Source organism: Sciurus vulgaris (assembly GCF_902686455.1).
Source record: "Sciurus vulgaris genome assembly, chromosome: 12".
In the NCBI taxonomy this organism is placed as follows: domain Eukaryota; kingdom Metazoa; phylum Chordata; class Mammalia; order Rodentia; family Sciuridae; genus Sciurus; species Sciurus vulgaris.
The window spans coordinates 110,255,029-110,278,254 of record NC_136473.1 but is presented as its reverse complement, the minus strand read 5'-3'; the positions used below and the strand labels follow the sequence as shown (position 1 = coordinate 110,278,254).

General features: G+C 40.0%; 1 protein-coding gene across 1 annotated transcript; it reads right to left on the bottom strand.

The window, feature by feature from the left end:
• Nucleotides 1-1,051: 1,051 nt before the first annotated feature.
• SLC19A2 (solute carrier family 19 member 2) lies at nucleotides 1,052-17,468 on the bottom strand. The gene is given in 7 exon segments (XM_079108164.1): nucleotides 1,052-2,445; nucleotides 5,002-5,143; nucleotides 5,509-5,701; nucleotides 6,702-6,924; nucleotides 10,071-10,634; nucleotides 10,636-10,680; nucleotides 16,915-17,468. Coding segments are annotated over 7 exon segments (1,500 nt in total). The 5' UTR covers nucleotides 17,119-17,468; the 3' UTR covers nucleotides 1,052-2,316.
• Nucleotides 17,469-23,226: the final 5,758 nt, after the last annotated feature.

Below are 23,226 nucleotides of genomic sequence, written 5' to 3'. Positions count from 1 at the left end.
GCTATGGAGTCTTAAGATGGTATTTTCAGCCCTTGCTTTGATATGATTTACTTTATTTAAAAAATTCAGTTAACATCAAAGGCAATGTAGGTCTTCATTTTCTATAGGAAAGAATGCTTTTTTTTAGAGATGAGAGGGGCCAAGATGAAGATTAAGAAAAATCAACAGTGCAATGTTGTTGTTTTGTCTGGCAGTGCAGTGCCAGAAAAAAAGACAAGGACAGAAACAAGGTGGAAAAATTAAAGGTAAGATCATAAAGCAACGGAAGAATTCACAGGATGACTAAAGGCTAGTTATAAGGTCAGACGAGGGGAAGGATTAATATGAACTTTGTCCTAGGAAAAAGTAGAATATTTAAAGATGTAATGTAAAGCTCCCATTGAAGCAGAAGATAAATTTAAAATGATTTTGATTAAAAAGGGAAAATATACTTTAAAATATTTTAATAAAAATAATTTTATAATCTATACAGATTTGAATAAAAAGTTACAACAAATTATTTTCACTTCTTTGCAAAACTGTATACAGTACAACTAGCACACTGGGTTTAGCATTCTACAAATATGGCCACTCTAAAGAGGTGAACATATTTTTGTCTTAAATAGGTAAAGGCTCAGAGTAGTTGCCACAAACTGTGAATTAAATACCAGGGAAATATTGCTTTGGTAACATGAATAAATTGATTGTATCATAGTCCATTTTACTTTACAAAATTAAATAAAAATTCCTCAAACACTATTTTTCTATTTGTTTCTGGGTAAACAATTCCCTATAAAGCAAAAAGGAATCAAAGCAAAAACCAAAAAATAAAATTGCAGGTTGCTACTTTTATGACATCACTTCCCCTTCCCTTCTTTGTTAATATTCTTTTCCTTTCCCTTAATTGTTAAGGAAGGTGAGTGGAAAAGATCTGTTTTATCCTCATCCATTTGCTTCTGGGATTCCTACTTAAATCGTATGAACATATCAATTTTTCAATCTTGACCCTATTATTAAATGCTATTTAGCTATATTGTTCTAAAAGTTAATACCCCAGTTAAAAGCGCCTACCTAGATTCTTTTTCACAATAAGGCAACAAAGTTGGCTTTAAAATAGTGTTCATGTCTCACAAATATTAGCAGCCCATTGGGAGACTGACTTCAGAGTTAAATGCACACAGAACAACTTTTTTTTTTTTTTTCAAGTAACTTGGAATCACTTAGCAACTTTTAAGCAAATATTCAAGATGATCTGCCTTTAGAAACAAAGGCAGACCTAAGGTACAAAATGCAGGAATCAAATCTAACCTAGTTCCTGCCCACTGAAATAATTAAAAAGAGGCTCAGTTTATGAAAAAGGCCTTGGAATAATCCAACTCCTACTGACATCCTTATCTTGGATAATAAAGTAAAAGTAATATAATAGCTATAAATGGGAATGAAGTTAGTTTAAAGAAAAAAAGACATTCATTTTATTTTAGAAATAAAAGGGAAGGAGAGAATACAAAGTGGACTAGTTTTACCTTTAGCCCACATGAGTTTTTCATCATGGAATTAATCCTTCATACTGAATTACAAAAGACAAGCAAACCTACTTTAAGTTTTCTGATTAGGTCTCTTCATTTAGATTACTGGCAGGCTTGAAAACTTGCTGCCTTTTCTAAGTGAGCTTCTCTGGGAAGCATATGAATAATGCAAAAAATGTACTTCTACAGAAAGTTTTCAAATACATAATGGTCAAGATGGGAACCAAAAACATTCATACAATGAATTTTTTAAAAATAACTTAAAATGAGAAATAATACATACTCCTTACAGGACAGAACATTAAATCAGAGCAAATATTGCCAATGATAGGATCAACTTTCATCTTCAGAAACACAAATGCATGTGAGTAACACAGAGATCAGAATGAAGTCGAATAGAGGCAGGTGCTGATAGGAAATATTTCTCTCAAGGCTTGTAACATCTTGTGGCTTCTTTGAAGCCCTGGTCCAACCAGGCCAAGCATCTGGCTAGTGGATACAGAGATCTATAAAACACCATTCAATTGCTAATCAAGTATACAACACATGTGCTGCTTGACTGCTTTTGATTACTTGGTTTTCAAAATCAGAAAAATCAGAAAAGAGTTATCTTTAAATTGGCTCTCAAAAATAATCCATGGCTCCTCTCAACAGCATCATGATACCAGAAATATAAGGTGTTAGTTGAGTGACTGCTTTGAAGCCATGAAATGCATATTCATAAAATCTGCCTACACCTTAAAAAATTAAATACATCCAGGTAGTTGCTATGCAGAGTTCTTGCGAGAAGCAGCAGCCCTTCAGCAGTGTATTATGAAGTAGTTACTGGAGAACTTGATTCTTGATCTTCTTGCTTTCTATATTTCTTGATAACACTGACTGCACCATTAACCAGGAAAACCACAGCAATGAATGCAAAATAACTGGCATAGATCAGGAACTAAAAGGGGGAAAAAAAAGTAGGAATTTACATAATTATTAGAGATGAGCTGTTTCATTACATATGTGTGAGCATTATATAACTAAAGTTATATTCAGAGCTTCTCAATACAACTTCAAAACTTGCATGCTTACACTATGTGCCAGGCATTGAAGACTCAAAGCAGTAGCCTAGCATGGTAGTTCTGAATTCTGACTGTCGGAGTGTGAATTCTGACTTCATTCCTTACTAGCTCTGTGACCCTGATTGAGATACTTAACCTCTGAGTCTTGACTTCTTCATTTACAAAATGGAGTTCATAACAATTGCTATTTCACAGGTTTGTTACGAGGAGCCAATGAAATGTAAATGCTTATTAGCACAAGATTTCTGCTGTTAATAATATGGTAAGTTAGCAGGTGTAGTGGAGCACTCCCATAATCCCAGCTACTCAGAAGGCTGAGGCAGGAGGACTCAGGCCACCCGAACACTGCATGAGACCTTGGAGATATAGCTCAGTAGTAGAGCACTTGGCGAGCATTTGTGACCCCTGGGTCTAATCCCCAGTACTACACACATAAAATGAATAATATTTTTATTGTTGTTGCTATTATTATTATAACTGTGTCATGGTCTGTGCTGTGTTTTGGATCTGAATATCCAAAGCTCATGTGTTGAAGGCTTGGTGCCCTGTGCTACACTGTTCTGAGGTGGGGCTTCTGGGAAATGATTGGATCATGAGGGTTCTGACTTCATCAGTGAATTAATCCACTGATGGATTCATAATTTGATGACATTCCTGGAGGTGATGGAAATGAGGAGGTGGGACAATTGAAGGGAGTGGGTTATAGGAGGTAATGTACTCTTGGGGACTATATCTTGTCGCTGACCCCTTCTTTTCTGGCTTACTTTCTCTGCTCCTGGCTGCCATGAGGTAAACAGCTTTCTTTGTCCACACCCTTCCATATGATTTATTTGCTTCACCTGAGGTCTAAAAGCAAAGCGAAAATAAATCTTGTCCCAGTTAGGTTGATTCCATCAGGTACTTTGTCACAGTGATGAAAAGCTGATGAACACAGTCTATATCCTCAAACTGACAGTTGGATACAACTAACAAGCCTAGTTCTGAAGATCAAGAACTTCCATTCTTTTCCAGAAGAGGGCAGGATTACTTTTTATAAGACTTCCCTAAGACAATTTTCTAATGTTATTATAGTTTATCAACATCATCATCATCTAATTCTTAATGACTTACTACACTTATAAACTGGTTCAAAGACACAATAAGAGTATGGCCTTAAATCTCTGGTCAAGTTCATTTAAACTTGAATACATTTCTGATACAAAGTTGATTAATTAATAATGGCAGTTAGTTTCAGCATAGCCCACAAAATTTGATTATTCTATGTGTAAACCCACCATTTCTACAAGGATGTGCTATCAAATTTCTACTTCAAATGTCAGCCATATGTTCTTCAACTGTAAAGGCTGGAATTCTTCTTACCAAATAGGATGACAGAAACTTAGTTTCCCTCCTATTCTCCTTTCCAAAGTAGGTTTTAGGGTTAGACAACTTGTTTAAATTCTAGCTCTTCCATACACTGATTGGATGATCTTAAGTCATTTGACATCTCCCAGACTCATTTCTTGATATTTATTCCTGACAACCACCTTGCAAATTCTATATAAAGCACCTGGCACATAGAGGGCACTGAATGCACATTACCCATTATTATCATCCCTCTTTAATAAAACAAGTTAGTTATTGCTAACATGTTGGGTCTTTGTGTTCTAAGAAAACTAATATGTAAATATGAATGTTAGGTAGTATTTATGGAGGGAATAATGGAGAAGGAATCATTTGGGCTAAATTGGGCTGGGACTGGGGGGTAGGCACTTCTTGATTCAGTTGCTACTGTAACAAAGTACAGAGCAAACACTACAAGTTCACAATACATGAAGGCATGCAGAACTATATGTTCCTGAACAAATAAAGATATTCATTTTGTTTGGGTGTCTGTGCAGATCTTTTCTCAATAGGTCATATGTTAAGAAACAAAATGCTGTCTGTCCACTGCAAGTCATTCCACTGGTATTTGGGTGAGGGGTGCTTTAGATAACAAGAGAGGAAACAGAGGACTGTGAGATGATGAGGTGCAGCATCTCAACCACGAAGATATATTATTCCAGGCATCAATTAAGAAGGAGCTGGGGAGAGCTCAGTGGGAGAGTACTTGCCGAGTATGTGTAAGGCTCTGGGTTTGATCCCTAGCACCCCAAAATTAATGAGAAAGCCAAAGGGCGAAGCCTAAAAGGAATTAATATTATCTCTCAGTTGAAATAGTCCCTCTAGGCTAGTCATACTCAAGAATGCTCTAGGGCCTCATCTAAAAGATGATGACCTCAACATCCTCCACACAAAAGAACTAAGGACTAGGTGACTGGAAGGAACAAGGAACACTTTTTCTTTCACTTTATATCTGCCCAAGTTTTTTGGCTTTGTTTTCATTAAGCATGTTCTACTTCTGTCACCCTGACCATGTCAGGCCATCTTCAATGCCGAAGGAAAGAGCTTACCTGAGTGGTAATTTCTAAGCCAAGGCCACTGGCATCGACCACAGTTAGAGTGAGCAGAGTCTGCAGTGCCAGGGCAATGAAGGTATTTACACCAAACACCAGGGCATAGCGCTCCATGCTGAGGTTTGCAGCGATCTGAAAACTTTTTTAAAAAGTAAAAGGAGGATGAATAAACAAGGACTGCTTCTTGGGTAATTATAATCTTTAACTAGGAGGAATAGCCCCTTCTTTCCATGTCAATTCTCTTCCCAATCAAATGAAAAAAATTTTGTTGCTGAATGATGTAAATTCCATGCAAAGATCTAAAAACAGGAACATACAATCAAGGGAATAAACAAATTTCGCCTACATGCTTTGTGAAGAGAAAAACGGATACAGCATACAGTACAATGCCTCCTCCCACTCGTCTCTTTTAACTAGAAATTTGAATTTCTTCGTTTGTTAAGCAACCAAAAAGTTTATTCTGTCACACCTTTTCCTTATGCTGTTTTGGGCCAAAATACATACGTTGCTATCGTGATGAGTAACATGTAGATGATTCTGAAGACAACATAGGATGCATAGCACACCCAAATGTTACCCACAGTGTCCATGATATACACTGCAGCAGCAATCAGGAGAGAACACAGAGACAGTGTCATTTCTCCCCAAGTCGACCAGGATATTTTTATATAACCAACCATAAACACAGCAATAGCACCTACAAAACAAGAAGAAAATACTCTAGTTACTTGACTAAATAAACACGTTTCAATAAAATTAATTTATATTAATTTTATTTATATTAGATAATATTTTAATCTAATTTAAATTATCAAATTTTATAACAAATCAGCCAGGTCAAGATTATGGAGAAATGACCATAAACTTAAGTAGGGTAGCTGGCACTGAGATGGAGAAGCGGGATACAGGCCTTAGGAAAAATGTCAGAGAGAACCAGACTTCTAGTTTGACAACAGGGCAGCAAGAGTATTGCCTCTGTTAAGCCAAGGTGCAATCTAGTACATGTGAAAGGGCTTCTCTACCCTTTTGTTAAGATGATGCTGCTGCTGAGAGTTAAAACATATTGAGTGCCAGTTAATAAGTGTTTACAGATATCACATAAAACCTTCCAACAACCTTGTAAGTAGGGCCACAAATAAGAAAGGGACAACGGAGTATAATGTGAAGGACACAGGCTCTAAAGCTACTTGCCAAGCTCAAATCTTGACTTTACTGTTTGACATATATCCGACTGTAGGCAAATTAACAACCTGCTATCTCAAGTTTCCACTGTAAAACAGTGATGATAAATGCACCTATCTCAGGAATTGTGTGAAACCGAGTTAATATACGTAGACCCTAGAATACTAGAATAGCACCTAGCACATGTTAACCATCAACATTAGCTACTATTACATGGTATGCTGCTACTTAAATTTCACATCAAGTGAAAAAGACAAAGATAATGAGAACCTTGGATAAGTAAAACAATTCTGAAAATCACTGTATTAGTTTTCCCTGAAGCTTACAAAAAATTCAGGTTTGTCAGTCATAGTTCCCCACCACTTGAGCCCTTCTAAGTTCTCTACCTACACAATAAAATCAGAACTCAAAATAAGGAAATCACTCCTTGAGGCCCCTTCAAATTTAGGAGGGGAGAATAAATCCAGTCACAAATGGCCTAACTACCAGGGGGTTAACCATCCCACTCTGCTCACCCAGTAAGGTTGACACGGCCTCTACACCACCATTGTAGATTGCAGCGTGGCGAGAAGGCATCACCTTCTCCCACAGGCCCTGTGTGTAGTTCACAACTTGAAAATAGCCACAGGTGGAGAGGGCCCACCACACAGACCAGCAGAGAAGAGGGCGGGAAGAGTAGCAGGTCAAGAAGTCATTCCACAGCACCTTCAGCACAAGGAGACGGTCTGGCCTGGACTCCTAGGCAGCAAGAGAAAACAGCTCCAACACCCTGACAGCAACTGTATAGAAGGCTGGACTTCCTATTTAACAGACTTTTATTTTTTCTTGTAAAACAAACTTATTTTATATAAATAAACTAAGTAAACAAACAGTAATTACATTTATCCCTGGTAGGGGAGATTACTCACAAATGACTATCTACAGTAAAGGCACAATGACTAATAATAACATTAATAACAGAAATTAACATGGACTAAGTACCTACTATTTAAAAGCTTTATACTGCCTCATTTAATACTCAATAGATACATGAATAAGGAAACTAAGTCTCACAGAATTAAATAACTTGCCCAAGAAGTATTAGAACTGGAGTCTGCACTTAACTTCTTTTTCTTCAAAACCCACTACACCCTGCTGCTAGAAATCTTATATTATTAAATACCAAACTAGAAGCATTAATTTTGTTATCATTTTTTTACAGAACTCAAAGATTTATAACACAAAGAATGTGTACTAATAGCAAAAGATATCATCTACAAATAAAAGTGTGGTAATAGTAAAAGAATCAACTCTTAAGTATTAATGATAGGTCAATCCCTATGCTAAAATAGTTTTGTGTGTATCTTTTATATGTATGTGTGTGAGAGAGAGAGAGAGAGAGAGAGAGAGAAAGAATGAGAATATTGGGAAGGGAATCTAGGGCCTCATACATGCTGGGCAAGTGCTCTCCCGCTGAGCTACATCCCAGCCGCTTAATTATTTTTGATGAAGAATTCAAAATATATTAGGTCCAGCTTATAAGCCAAGTACCTCAGTCCAGTTCTAGTCACCAAAAAAAAAAAAAAAAAAAATTTAAAAAAATCACTGGCTTAGGTGGCTCTTCTTCTTGCAGTATTAGCAACCTTGGCCCCAAAGCAATAGGCTCTGCGAAGAACTCACAAATAACTTGTGGACTAGGCTGTCAGTTTGACTCCTACTTTACTCTTCCTTTCTATAAAATCAAGATCAAACTACCCATTCTTCAATACGTACAACTATGATTTACAGTTTACTTATAGATTTTGATTAACTTAAATAGTCTACAATCTCCAGTATCCATATTGTGACTTTTCTTCAAGTTTGTCCAAGAAAAACAGCAGTATTTTCAGGCCGGTCAGAACAGCTGCCAAGCAGCATTACCAGCCTGCTAGAGGATCAGCAGCAGAGCCTAGGATATCAGAACTGACCTGAATCCGAATTTTCATCACACTATAGCCAACCTGATGGTCTGACGATAGTGTCACCCTAGTGAAAGACTTTATGGATCAAAGTATAGCGAGAAGTGGATCTCATGGGTGCTCTTAAATTATGTTCAGGATTATTATCTGTGCAATTCCACATAAACTGCTAATCTATGATTCCAATCTGTATGGTGAGAGGACTGATGAGACCTGGTCCCTTTCAAGATGCTCTGATTGTTCTGTATCTATGATCAGATTCCATTCTAACCAAATTTTACAACTCTTCAGCATATAAAAATCTGACATTTCACATATCTATAAATAACACATTTCAGGTTGGTTTAGGACAGAATTTTTTAAACTGTAGGTCATAACTCATCAGTAGGTAAAACATGGATTTAGCGAACAATGGCCTGAATTGTAAAAAATAAATAGAATGGAATGTATCAGAATAAAGTATATTGTTGTAAAGATTTTTTTCTGTCATACATAAAATATGTACCTATGTGTATGTACTGGTTGCTGTGTAAAATGTTCTTACTGGGTTTCTCATTCACATTAAAAACACTAGGCGTATAAATATCTATAAAAATCTTTAGAATTATGGTCTTGCTAATATTTAAAATATATATTTAAGCCTAGCCTGCAAAAGTCTTGGGTTTAAGTCCAAGTGCACTGCAAAAATTAAAAAAACAAAAAATAAAATTTATAAGTATTATATGTTAAGTATATCTATTCAGCCAAATTAATTTGAAAACATTTGGAATAGACCAAAAAGAGTTCTTATTTTGTTTCTACTACATGAGACCTATTAAATGATTATATATACTCCCCTCCCCCAGCAACCCTTTGTTGACTTTGCAATGTCAGCTAACAAATTCTGATGAAATCAGCATTTCATTGATATTCAATCCCTTGTCATTTTGGCCAAATCTGGCTGTAGGTTTCCCTGGTGATCAAGGGTAAGTCTCATGATGAGTATCAACCAGGCTCTAGAGGGTTGCCTCACGCTCCTGGGGACAATAACCTAAACTCCAGCTAGTAACCCGAGATGAAGAATGGGGTAGGTGAAATAGAGAATTTTCAATAAGGACATCAGAGGTCACCACTGGGTAAACTCCAGGTAGTGGAGTCTCTTTTCATGGTGGTTCTTTATTCTCATTCAGTTTACACAACTTTTGGAGCTCAATATTAAGTCTGCCAAGCCCACATGCAAAGCCGGAATGTTTAATAGGCTTATTTCCAAATATGTCCCAGAAAATGAACCTTGCCCCTTATAGGTTATAACCTGATAGAGGGGGTTAAAAAAAGTGGGTGACTGGGGAGGCAGTTTATCTTCCTGGAAAGACAGAATAAGTAGATGAATTATTTTAAATGTCATCTCTCTTTATAATCACACTTTTAGTATTTATATCATTATCTTAGGTTTTCTCTTGTGATTTTCTTCCTTTGTAACATTCATTACTATCCTACTTTGGCAAAGTGTCATTTGAAAAATAACACACTATATGCAGAGAAAAGGAAAACAACTTTCTATCTTTAAAGGCTGTGGTCTTCAATTCAGAAACTAGAAGTAGATAATAAAAGATTTATCAGAATCACTTCATCTGTTCAGTCAGCCAAAATTTTCTGAATGCTATCTTTACATTCTATCAAGCACTGGAGACAGAAAGATGAAGCACACACAGCCCCTGGAATCCAAGACATTTCTGACATGAATAAACAATGCTGTGCCAGTCTGGAGGTCAAGCACTTCAGGGGAAAAACTGTCATTCTTAATATAAATCAACTGTATCTTTAATGAATGAATGAATGAACCAATGAACCCACTCATGACAAAACCTCAATCTGAAAACATCTAGCAAGAGGGGGTTCCAATCTGTCTTACCATCAATAGTCAGTTCCCAAAACAGCAACTACAAAAAATTTTAAGGCTGAACTTACCGGTTCCTCCTGGGGAGGCTCCTCCAAATTTAGAGGGATTTTAGACTCAATGTCCTCCCACCCAGGAAGGTGGTTAGAAGCAGGCATGTCAGAAACGATGCTACCATTTTGTACCTTGATGCCATTTACTCCCTGGCAGGTGGAAGGAACATGGTGGAAGAAGAGGCTCTTCTGTGGCATAGGCAGGAACCAGGCCACAGCAAAAGCCACAGAAACACAAGTAAGAGAGATGACATTCAGGCTGAACAGGGCCCAGCCTGCTACTGAGACAAGGATCTGCCCTAAGACAGAGCCCACAGTGAAGCCCACCAAGGTGGCACTTCGGCAGTAACTTGTGACTTTCTGGTACATGCCTAGGTCCACCACACTGTAGATGTAAGAGTAATAGGCGATATCTGTGGCTGTGGCGATGCCATAGAAGAATTCCAAGAACTGAATGGCCAGCAGTCCCTGGGCATAGAGCAGCATGAACCAGGGTAACAATAGGCTGAGTCCCTGTAGCAGAACAACGGGTTTATAACGGAGGTAGTCTGTGGCAAGAAGAAACACAGGAGGAAACAGCAAGCACCAGGTACGAATAAGTCCAAACTGGATAAATTTCATTGAAGACCTGGTAAAAAGAGAATAAAAACCTCTTAGTGATGGAAATACTCAAAAAGAATTTATTCTTATAAACAATCCACCAATGCTTCAAATACCACATTCTTGCCAACCAAAGAAACCTAGGCAATAGCAGTTTAGATATCTGTTTGAATATCCTTCCCCAGCTCTACTCTCATCTTTTTCCTAATAAAATCTCTCCCATTCATCAAGGCTCTTTAGAATTCCTTCTCCAGGAAGATTGCTGAAGTTGATATTCAAAGCTCTCTTGATACTATCTTGTGTCAGTGTCCCCAGTTAACTCATAACACTGATTCATAGCCATGGCTGTATACCTCCCAAGAAGCTTTAAAAATTTTGGATTTCAAGATTTTTTTTAAACTTCCTAGAACCACTGTCTTGTAGGTTCTTTAAAGGGAGACCCAACACTCATCGGTACACCCTAATAGTCAGCATGCTTGAAAGATACAAGGCTCTAGGCCAGACATGGTGGTGCAAGTCTGTAATCCCAGTGACTCAGGAGAATGAGGCAGGCAGATGGAATCCAAGTTCAAAGCCAGCCTCAGCAGCTTATCAAGGCCCTGTCTCAAAAAAAAAGGGGTGGGGGCTGGGGGTGTGGCTCAGTAGTAAAGTGCCTCTGTGTTCAACTGTTAGTACAAAACAACAAATTATCTACTTGATTAAAAAAAAAGATACTAGGCTCCTTTAATGTTTTGGAAAAAGTACAGGACAGGGAGCTTTGATCCTATTGACAAATTACATCTCTCTAATTTTAATTTTTGGGGCAGAGGAATAGGCAGAGAGAGTGAATCAGTCCTAGCATCTTGACAGAACAATTCTCTCTGGATGGTAGGATTATAGGCAAGTTTTATGTCCTTTTTACTTGTAATTTGGAAGAAGATAGCAGTTTTTCCATTTTCAACTTTTAAAAATTAATTTTTTTACTTGACAGATAATTGTACATATGTACATACTTATAGAATACAGGTGTGTTGTATCAGTAAATGTACATACTGTGTAATGACCAACTCAGGATATTTAGGTTATCCATCAACTCAAACTTTTTTTATCATTTCATTGTGAAGGGAACATTGGAAATCCTTTCTTTTAGCTATTTTGATTTACATATTACAATGTTAACTATAATCATTCTTCTATGTAATGGTACACCAGAACTTATTACTATTTTCTTTTTAATGCATATTTTTAAATGGGAATAAAATTTAAAATGATCTATAAAATAAGCATTAAACTAGAATGCTCTAGCTGGAATTGCAATTCTACTACTTGCTGTTTATGATGGTATTGGTCCTGATGTACTCACTGTAACTTGAAAATACAAGTCAAATATGCACTTAGCACACCTAGTCTACCAAGCAACATCGTCCAGCAACACAGAGCATTGGCCGTTTTCCCTTGTGACTGTCTGTCTGACTAGCTGGGAGCTATACACAACACCCAGCATCGTCAGAGAGCAAGGTACCATGCATTGCTTAGCCTGGGAAAAGATCAAAATGCAAATGTGGAGTATGCTCTCTATTGAGTGTGTATTGCTTTTGTACCATCATAAAGTAAAAAAAAAAAAAAAAAAATCCTAAGTTGAACCACTGTATAGTAGGAACTGTGCAAAGAATATAGAATACAGGATGCTAGACAGTCGAAATGATGAGGGAAAGGTAGATAAAAAGAGGCTGGATAAAGGTACCAAAACACAGAAGGAATACGTTCTAGCATTCCACAGCCGACCTATCATGTGTTTTATGAATAAGTAGAAGCGCAGTGCTCAAAGCTCCAAACATGAATTAATGGTAAAGAGATGGAAATGCACACCACCCTGTTTGGTGCATGTTGTGCACATGTGTTGTGTACTGCACCTCATTAATATGTATAATTATTGCAGGTTAATAAAAAATAAGTTAAAAAATAGTTTCTATCACTCCCTTACTCCATCTTTTGTTTTAGGACATCAGTTGACCTTTTCACTTCCAGTAATTGTGCTTAGACATGTTATATACCTTTCAATAATGGTTGTCCCTAAATGATTAACTGTCAAGTTTTCATTATAAAAGTTCTCTTCTTTTAATTATCAATTTAAAATATTTCATTCTCATAAGAAAAACAATTTACATAATGAACTTGAGGGAAAGTGACACTGTCAGCCTGGCAATGCCAGCCAAAACATAAGTGTTTTGGGGGGTGTGTTGGGTTGTCTTTAACCTACTATAATTAATAGGCCTACATTGTTCCTATTAGACACCTGCCCATGGTGAATGGATGGCCCCGTTCACACTAATATCAGTTTTCCTAACAGTGAATCTCCATTGATGTGCTATACATCATGCTATGCACTTCACCTAAATTACCCCCAGTTGATCCAAGCAACAGCGCTGCAGGGCAAATGCTTTCACCATCTCTATTTTGCAGTCAAGGAAACTTGGTCTTAGAGAAAGGTTAGGTGAACTATATATGGCATCACAGTGAGGACTGGCAGAGGGAAGATCTAAAGCGGACATTCAAAATCAGATATTCTGAATCCATCACACTGCAACACTTGGTTTCTTCAGTCAGAAACTGTTATTAATCTCACAGCCTCCCAAGGTACTTGAGGCCTGCAAGTGCTTTTACAGTCTACATGGAGGTGAGGTTTTGGGGGGCTTCCCCCCACCCCGCCCCGATACTGGGTATTGAAACCAGGGGTGCTTAACCACTGAACCACATCCCCAGTCTTTATTTATACTTTATTTAGGGACAGGATTGCTTAGGGCTTTGCTAAGTTGTTGAGGCTGGCTTTGAATTCACAATCCTCCTGCCTAAGCCTCCTAAGCAGCTCTCCAGCCATGGAGGTGACGTTATAGGGCATTTGTCTAATAAAAACTGCAATACTGCAGACAGTCTCCAGAGCTTAGCCACTGTGTCCTCAAAGGAGATCATCCTTTCTTTCTCTTCATTGCCACCAAGGGAAGTTGTTATACCAGAAAACACTTCGTGGATAAATATTTTGAATCTTGAAGGGGAACTTCCTATAGGCAAAACTATACAAATTAAAGATCTTTATTATCTATGCCCCAACTTCTTACCTCAGGTAAAATCTGCCATTTGATCAAAGGGAATTGAGCTTATTCAAAGTATCTTTTGTAACTTTGGATCAGAGTTTGTGCTTTCTTCTAAGATATAAAAAGTCAAGGGAAAACAATTGAGACTTCATTTTAAAATCGTTTCAATTAAACTATTTAATAAACACTTATTAGCACAACACTGTTCTCAATCCATTTAGAGGTGATTAAAAAAAAAAAAAAAAAAGGAAAATGTTCTCTCCAGGAGTTCTGAAGCTAGCGAGGAATATGCATATATACACACAGCACTTACAATGGAAATGGGAAATAAGGGGTGCTTTGAGGCAGATGTTGAAGAATGAAGAAGCAGCTACAGAAAGGTATCAACAGATATGTGTGGGAAGGTTATTCCAAACAGAGATCACGTTTGGGATACAGGTGATGGGAGTTAGTGGATATGTGGGACCTATGACTCTAAGATCAGTTTGCGTGAAGCCTGGCTATGTGGAAGGGCGAAGAGGGAAAAGGAGGGAGTGGGAGACAATGCTATCAAGGAGATAAAAATCAGACTGTTAGGCTTTGACTATCAAGCAGAATATGCACAATGATGAAAAAATTCGAAAACAGTAAATGTCTTTCAAATCACATATGACAAAGAGGTAAGGTTAATAAACTGTTTAGAGAAAAAAAGAGCACTATTTTATTGAACGTTTGGTTTTCAACTATAAACTTTAACCTGCTTAAAACTTATGAAGTGGTAACTATTTTAAAGTGAATGTTATTCCTAAAATTTAAGGGAAAAAAATTCCTTGGAGAGTGCAAAGAGAGAGGAAATGCTATCTTTTGGACTTAGGTCATAGTACTCTATTTAAGGTGATCCATTTGGGTCCTTCTGAAGTCTTTTGGGGAAATTCAAACCTCAGTACATGTGACACTGAAAGTGGCTTGGTATTTAGTTTGCTAACTAACTTAACTGTCTATTGCTAAAAGCAAGGATTCTGTTATTAGTTATCCAAAAAAAACCTAGGGGGATTTTCCACAGAATAAACAGAGCCACACTGCTACAAGCAACAGAATCAGCTCTGAATCCAGGGTCCTCAGAAATGGCGGACTCTTCTTCCCAAACCACTAGATTTCTCTTCAAACCCTGCCTTCCTCCGCATCTGATATGCAATTACAGAAGCATGCCTATGTTTCTATTATACATAGCAATAAATATTTACTGGGCCTGTCAACCCCTGCTTCATTCTATTTCCCCTCGAACATATTTTATTTACCCTAGAAAACTTTCTGATAAGACAGACCACAGAATCATGACAGCACACAGTTAACTCTGCCCAACACATGACGAAACAGATCAGCTTTCAAATATCAACACTGGGGACATGTTTCTTCCCCTATGTGCTTCTCCGTCAGGCAAGGTGCACAAACTGCAGATCACATGGCAGTTCATATGAAACTTAATTGTCAGCTGCTCACAAGCTGAATACTTGTCTTAGCAGCCAACCCTCAAGATTCAGTGGTTGGTTTGGGGTCCCCAGAATCATGCTTTCTGAGGGTCAGTGCAGTAATTTTCTTCTTGTTAAATCATTCTCTTCTTAAGAGATGGTCCTTTCCACTTTATTCTTGGTTTTAACCAGTATCAAAATTCAAATGGGTGATGAATAACTGTTACAGTTCCTTGTGGGGTGATCCACAAGATGAGACACAGATGATGTAGAGTTGGGCAAAAGTCAGCTCTACACTCACTGGGGTGAAACAATGTCAGACACTCAAATGAATCCAAGATTTCAACACTGATTCCATTCTCTCTCAAGTGCCCTTGAAAAAAAAAAAAAAAAAGGCATACTGGAACAACAAACTGGACTATGAGTAATTATATCCTGCCAGTCAGCAAATGACTCCCATACTGCCACCTCTTGCTCTGACCTGTCATGCTGGGTAACTGAATTGCTATTCAAAAGAGGTGACCAAGTACTAACCACACTAGGAAGAGTAAGGTTTAAATCAGAGGAGTATTCTGTAATAACTGGAGCAGGGAGGCAGGGTGGGAGGAAAGGGAGGCAGAGAAAAAAAAATCAATAGCTAACCAGCCACCACTCAACTGACAGGAAGGTAAAGACCAGACCTCAGCTTTCAACTTTGGTAGTATTCAAGGTAAAGGTGTTGAATATGCTTTATTTTGGCTCTGTGGTAGCACTTTGGGTTTAACTTCTTTTTCAGCTTATATGTCTAAATGCGAAAACCAAATACTGGGATTGACCATGCTCTTTAAGAGTTAAACATGTCATTAAAGTACTTTATGATGGGCTGGGGTTGTAGCTCAGTGGTAGAGTGTTTGCCTAGCATGTGTGAGGAACCGGGTTTGATCCTTAGCACTACATAAAAATAAATGAATAAACAGAATAAAAGTATTGTGTCCATCTACAACTAAAAATAAGTTTTTTAAAAAGTACATTATGCACTTCTGAAATACTTAAAAGTCCTTATCTTGGGTAAATAAATCAGCAAGAAGATCTTGACCATGATCTATGTGCTCTCAATGACCTGAGGCATCAGGTACAGAGCCTTCAAACACCTCACATACCAGTTGAGAGCAAAACCAACATCTGTGAAGCAATAATCCACAATGCAGGAAAAAAACTATGATTAAGTGCCAATTTATGCGCTACCAACCACCCGCGTTGTCCCGGGAGATGGGGCCTTACTGGGGCGGGGGAGGGCTACCTTTGGATACACCCTCACCTAATTACAAACATGACAAATGAGGATGATTGGAGTCTGTCCTGTACTGTCCTTCTCCGAGCACATCCCACCTGTCAAAGGTGACAGAGGAGGGCATGGGAGGGAAGGGAGGTGCAGCAGGTCGAGGGAAGGCCCTTTCGGAAAAAGCAGCGGCTGCCGCCCTCAGCCAGCGCGTCCTGGCCGGCTCTCCACTCGTCCCGGGGTACCGGCCCGCGCGTTCCCTATCAAAGAAGCGTTGCCCTCGCTCGGGCAGGGCTGTGCAGGAGCTGGTAGGAACGTCGGCCAGCCGGGCCCTCGCGCCCGCGCCGCTTCCTCCCTCGCCGGGGCCCCGGCCCGCGGGCTGGGCGCGCTCGGACTCCTGAGGGCGAGGGAAACCGGCGGAGGAGGCAGAGCGGGGCGCCAGCCAGGTCGACAGCCGGGACGGCCCCGCGCCCGCCCGCGCCTACCTGCCGCTCCGTCAGGTTCTTGTCGGGCCCCAGCAGGTAGGGGGTCAGGAAGGGCTCGGAGGGCCGCAGGCTGGCGAAGAAGCCGTAGGCGCAGAGCAGCGCGGTGGGCAGGAACCAGCACTCGCGAGGGACCCGCGCGGTGCGCAGGAGCATGGTGGCCGCCGCCGCCGCCGCCCGCCGGGACACCGGGCCGGGCACATCCATTCGGGGCGCGGACCGGCCCGGCCCCTTCCTTCTGTTCCGCCAACTGGAGGGAGTCTCGGGCGGCGACACCTGCAACCTCGAGCGACACCTCTCCTCCGCAGGGCAGGCCGCTCCCGGCCGGCCGCCGCAAGGCGGGGCCTTCACTCCCTCACGTGTCCTGCGGAGCCTCGCGGCCGCCTGGCTCCTGAACCCGCCCCCCCGCCACCGCCTCCAGGTCGGGGCCAATCACGGCGGGCGTCCGGCACTCGGCTTCTCCCCGATTGGTTGGCGGCGGCGCCTCGCCAGGCACTGACGTCGAGGGGGCGGGCCGCGGGCTCGTCAGGGCGCGCGCGGAACTGGCAGCGCTGCGGGAGGCTCGGCCCCGCCGGCTCCCGCTCGCCGGCCCCTGCGTTTCAGCGCCCACGCGCGCCGCCAGTCGCTTTCCTCACCCTCAGTCGTCGTCCTCTTCTTGGAAAGACGTGGTGGCGGCGGACAGGGGTTCGCCCTCGGGGCGGGGAGCGGCGGGCCTCTGCCCGGCGCCCCGTGTAGAACTGGGGCCCTCGGCCCGGGCAGGACCCGCCGCGTCAAGGCGCCGCGCGACCCCGAGGGCGCGTGAGGAAGAGCGAGCGGCCGGGCGCCGCACCACCGCCCCCGGGGCCCTGGCGCCGCTTGGTCCCTCTACCAGGGACACACGGAGCCATTAGACTCCAGCCGTACGTGTAGCCTCGGGTTTCAAAGAAGGCTGGAGACCCGAGTATCCGGCACTCGCGAACGACCGATTTCATTCAAAGCAGGCCGGCGGAGCAGTGCCTGGCGTGGCCTCGAAGGCACCGCCGGACCGGAATCGCCGGCGCGTGCTCTCGCCTCGCGGGCCGCCGCTGGGCGCCGCCTGGCCCCCAGCCCCCTGCAGCCCGAGCGGCGCCTCTTACGGCGGTGTTTCCCGGCAGCATTTGTAGGGTCGCTATCCCGCCAGACGCCCAAGCAGATGTTGTTGACCTTGTTTTGCGTGTGTTACGTGCGCATCAGCCGCAGAGCGGGGTGGAACACCGCACTAGCAAGGGCGGAGATTTCTAAGACCTCACAAGCGAGAGCGCCAACACGCGAGTTAATCAACCCCGTGAAAAATCCGATTCATGGTGTTTATACCTCTCACTGAGACTTTTCAGAGGGTCCAGGACACCCTGAAGGTCCTCAGTGACCTTCTCAGAGGTACACACAAGGTCAAAACCAGTTTCATAATCGTACAAAGGCTTTTGTTTCCTTTTATACCTCGGGAACTACATCATGTGCCATGATACTGTCACCTCATAGGTGAAGAGAATGTATTCTTGTGCTCTCGTGTTTAAAACACTTTCCAGGTTTAATTTATTGTATGGTAAATGTAAATTGATAATGACCTACCCAAACCGAAAATCTTAGGGTCCTCAATTACAAAAACCTGAAATCAACAAGTTTGATGAACTTCTGATCTCCTGCAATACAATATTCTAGTCCCCTAAACTCCTATGTAGTATCTGCTTCTTCTTTACTATGATCAGAGAACTTGGTCCTGTTGGCAATTGCCTTTGCATTTACCATTAATTGCTTGAAGCAAAGAGAAGAGAGGAAGGAAGGAAGACGGGCGGGGAGAAGCCTCAGACAGAGAAGACTACCTACCAAAAGAATATTTCTATCCTTCCCCTGAGGCTTGGAGACTTGAACTATGTCAATCTGTAAACTACCGGTTTTTTTTTTTTTTTTTTTTTTAACATAAATCTGGTAGGCCCTTCAAGTCCTTTTTGCAGTGATGCTAAGCATAAACAAATAGCAATTGTTCTTGAATTGGGTGGAAAAAGTTTTCTTCTTATTTTCTCTCTAAGAGGTCATGATAGGCAGAATTCTAAAACTGACCCCAAATGGCTTTCGCCCTTGTATTGTCTAGCCATTTGTGTGGAATGGAGCATATGAATTCAATGAAATGATATTCCTGTGATTATCTAACTTTTTATGGCAAAAGTCAGATTATCCATCTGGTCCTAATTCAATAAATGAGTTCTTTAAAAGCAGAATTTTTGGAGAAAAAATTTGATGTGCTGCTACTGGAGGGGACTGTGCTCCAAAGAACATGGTCCCTCTGTGGCAACTTCTGCTAGCTTCTGGTTGTCAGCCAAGGAGAAAGCAAGGGACCCCAGTCCTATCTATAAGGAACTGAGTTCTGGCTACAAATCCCAATGATTGGAAGTGGATTCTTCTTGGAGCAACTGGAGAAGAGCTTGGCCTGCTCAACATTTTAGTTTTGGCCTGTGGAACACTAAGCAGAGAACCACTCAAGCCCACCTGGATTTCATGCTCTACAGATCTGTGAGTTAGAGATATGATTTTTTTAAGATGCTAAATTTGTGGTAGTTTGTTGTTCAGCAATAGGAAACTAGCACAGTGGCAAATAGGATATATTTTTAAATTGAGGTAGTATTCACATAACAACTTAGTGCCTTTAGTATGTTCCAGTACATTCACAGTATTGTGGAGGCCGTTCTTTGGGTCTAGTTCCAAGACATTACAACCACCCTTGCCATAAAAGCTGGACAGGAAACCCTTACCATTAAGCTATAGTGCTACTGCTCCTCCTCCTTCCAGCCCCTAGCAAACAGTAATATGCTTTCTGTTTTTATGAATTGAACTGTTCTGGAATTTTCATACCAATATATGACCCTTTTTGTCTGTTTTTTTTCACTTAGCATAATGTTTTAAAGGTTCATTCACATTGTAGTTTGTGTCAGTCCCTCATTCCTTATTATAGTGGAGTAATATGTGTATGTACTACATTTTGCTTATGTATTCGCCTGTTGACGAACATTTGGGTTGTTCTTGCTTTTGGGCTCTTATGAATAGTGCTGGTGTGCACGTTCCTGTGCAAGTGTTTCAATGCCTGTTTTCAATACTTTGGGGGTACTTACCAGGAGAAGGATTGCTGTATCCTATGTTTATTTGAGGACTTGCCAAACTAAATGTTTTGCAGAGAGGCTCCACCACTTTACATTCTGCAAGCAATGTACAAAAGGTTCCAGTTTTCCCCACATCCATGTCAACATTTATTTTCCTCTTTTAAAAATAGTCATCCTGATGGGTATGAAATAGTATTTCATTGTAGCTTTGATTTGCATTTTTGAATGAATGAGTGTGTTGAGCATCATTTCATGTATTTGTTGGCTATTTGTACATCTTCAGAAAAAATGTCTATTCAAGTCCTTTGCCCACTTTTTTATGGGTGGTTTAATCTTTTGTCATTGAGTCATAAGAGTTCATTATATATTCTGGATACTGTGTTCCCTTTTTGGTAGGAGTAAATAAAATATTGAGAGATATTTTTCTCTTTTTCATATGTAGAAATGTGTGTTTTGCAAAAGGTAGGATTATAACTTATACAGTTATACACATTTCTAGTTTTTGTTTTTCTCTCTAAGGAATAATTTACAGTGCACATTCTGAGTAATAAGGTATGTCTTTGATTCTTTTAAATACCTACAAAATATCCCATTGTGTGGCTGTACTATAATTAATTCATTGTTTCTAGTTTTTGATCACTGCCAGTAATACTGCGATTAACATCATTGTACAATATAGCTATGTCTTTTAAATGTAATTTTAATGGCATTTATTCCCAGGACTGTGATTGCTGAGTTAAAGAGTGTATGCATTTTTCATTTAATAGGTGTTCCTCTGTTGTTTTCCATAAAAGCTATAATAACTTACCATATTTACTAGCAACAGATGGGAGTATTTGTTTTGCACTGTATCTATGATTGCAGGTAAAATCAATCACATGAGCAGAATTTTCTCCTGCTGATATCAGAAGTCAAATTTGAAGGATGAGAAGAATCTGATGTGTGACTTTTACATTTTTGCTTGTCTAGTAGGTGCAAATAAGTGGTTCTCAGTCTGCAATGATTTTTGCCTTCCAGAGACATGTGTCAATGTCTAGAGATAGTTTTAATTGTCATGACTTGGGGGAGGGTGCTACCAATTTATACTGGGCAAAGCCAGGGATTCTGCTGCATATCCTGCAATACTCAGGGCATCATCCAAACACAAAAGAGTTATCCAGCTCAGAATCCTGTGAGGAAGATGAGAAACAATGTAAAAAGTTGAGAATTCCTGGTACAAAGATTTGAAATATTTAAGGGTGAGTTGAGCATCTTTCCTGTGTTTGTCAGACATTTGGATTTACTCTTCTGTAAATAACTTACTTGAACCCTTGCCCAATTTTTCTTTTGGCTTTTCATCCTTATCTACATATAAGAGCCCTTTAAATTTTATAAAACCTTACTTTTTCTCTTCATTAAAACCTTTATATTTCAGACGGGCAGTGGCACACACCTGTAATCCCAGTGGCTCACGAGGCTGAGGCAGAAGGATCACAAGTTCAAAGCCTGCCTCAGCAACTTAGTGAGGCCCTAAATAGAACAGAAAAAGGGCGGGGATGTGACTAAGTGGTTAGAGTACCCCTGGGTTCAATCCCTTGTATTAAAAAAAAAAAAATCCAAACCTTTATTATTTTTTTGAATATATTTATTTTTCTAATTTTTAAAATGTATTTAGCCAAATAGTAAATCTTAATGTAGATCATAAAGCAAGAAGATCTGAACAGATGGTCAAACTATATCCTTGGATGGAAAATAGCATCATAAGAATGTTCTTTTCTTAAAAAACAAAAAAAAAGGTGATGTATAACTTTAATACAATTCCAACCTGAATATAAACACTATTCAATTAAGAATACAAAAGTACCTTGAAGTTTATATGGCATAACAAAAAAGTCTAAGAATAGCCAATAAAATTGTTCACAGTAAGATTAAAGAGGAAACTTGCCTCACCGGATATCAGAACATTACGTAAAAGCCCTGAAATCAAATCAGTTTGGCAAGATCATTAGAATAGACAGGTACATAAGTGAAGCAAACCAGGGGAATTCATAAATAGTTCTTATTCATATGAAAATTTAATAAATGACAGCTGTTTTTGTTCAATTAAATGAAAAAAGGATGGATAACTTAATAAATGGCTTAAGCATAACAATTTGTTCCAGACTTGATTTCTTTCATCTTAATAATCTTAAAGCAACATATAAAACAAATTCTAGGTGCATAAATGACTTAAATGTAAGGAGCAATCTCCAAAATCTAAGCAACTACATGTATACTTTGGACTCAAGTAATGGAAATCCACTAAAATATAAAAAATTAAAGAGAGTGATAAAACAATATTTATAAATTTGATCATCCCAAAGAATGTGCTGGACTGATAACATAAACCTCGTTTTATTATCTCTTGTTTTTCTAGCATGGCATCTGGCAAGTTGAAAGAACTTCATGAATCTTGGTGATTCAAGGTCCCCAGTAGATCATTGATTCTGATGCCTTAAATGGTTCATTCCATAACCTCAGGGGCAGCTGAGCTAGCAGGGACCTACAAAGCATGGGCGAGTCAAACATTTTTGTCCTGTGGAGTAGTGCAGGCAGGAAAGGAACACTGATTCATCCCCATGGAGTGGCATATAGAATTTTAGAACAGAAGGAAGAAGTAAGGTCAGCTCTTTTATTGCATTACTTTCCAGAGGAAGACTTAAAGTTACTGAGATGTTAAGGGACGTAATATGATATAATCTAAAAAATGCTGTTGGCCCAGTTTGAACTCCGTTTTACAGTAGAGATGGTGGAATTCAGTAAGAATAATTGTAATCATGGAGTGCTCATTTTGGAAAGAACATTGAAGTTGAAGCCAAGAAATGTGAATCAATTTACCAGCATCACCTCAAGAGTTAGTGGGCTGTGCAGCCTCGCTCTCATACTGCTCCTCCTTGCCAGGACACCTCTGCACTCTCCCTCCCCAGTAGCATTTCTTTACTCTCTCCCTCTCCATGAGTTCTGCATCCATGGATTCAACCAACTGTGGATTTTAAATATTCAGGGGGGAAAAATCATGTCTGTACTGAACACATGCAGACTTTCTTGTCATTTTCCCGTAAACAATACAGTAGAATAAAATCATCCCTAGATTACTTATAATATCTAACACAATGTAATGCTGCATAGATAATGCATATGAGAGGATTGCACAGTTTTACATAAATATTACACCGTTTCATGTAAG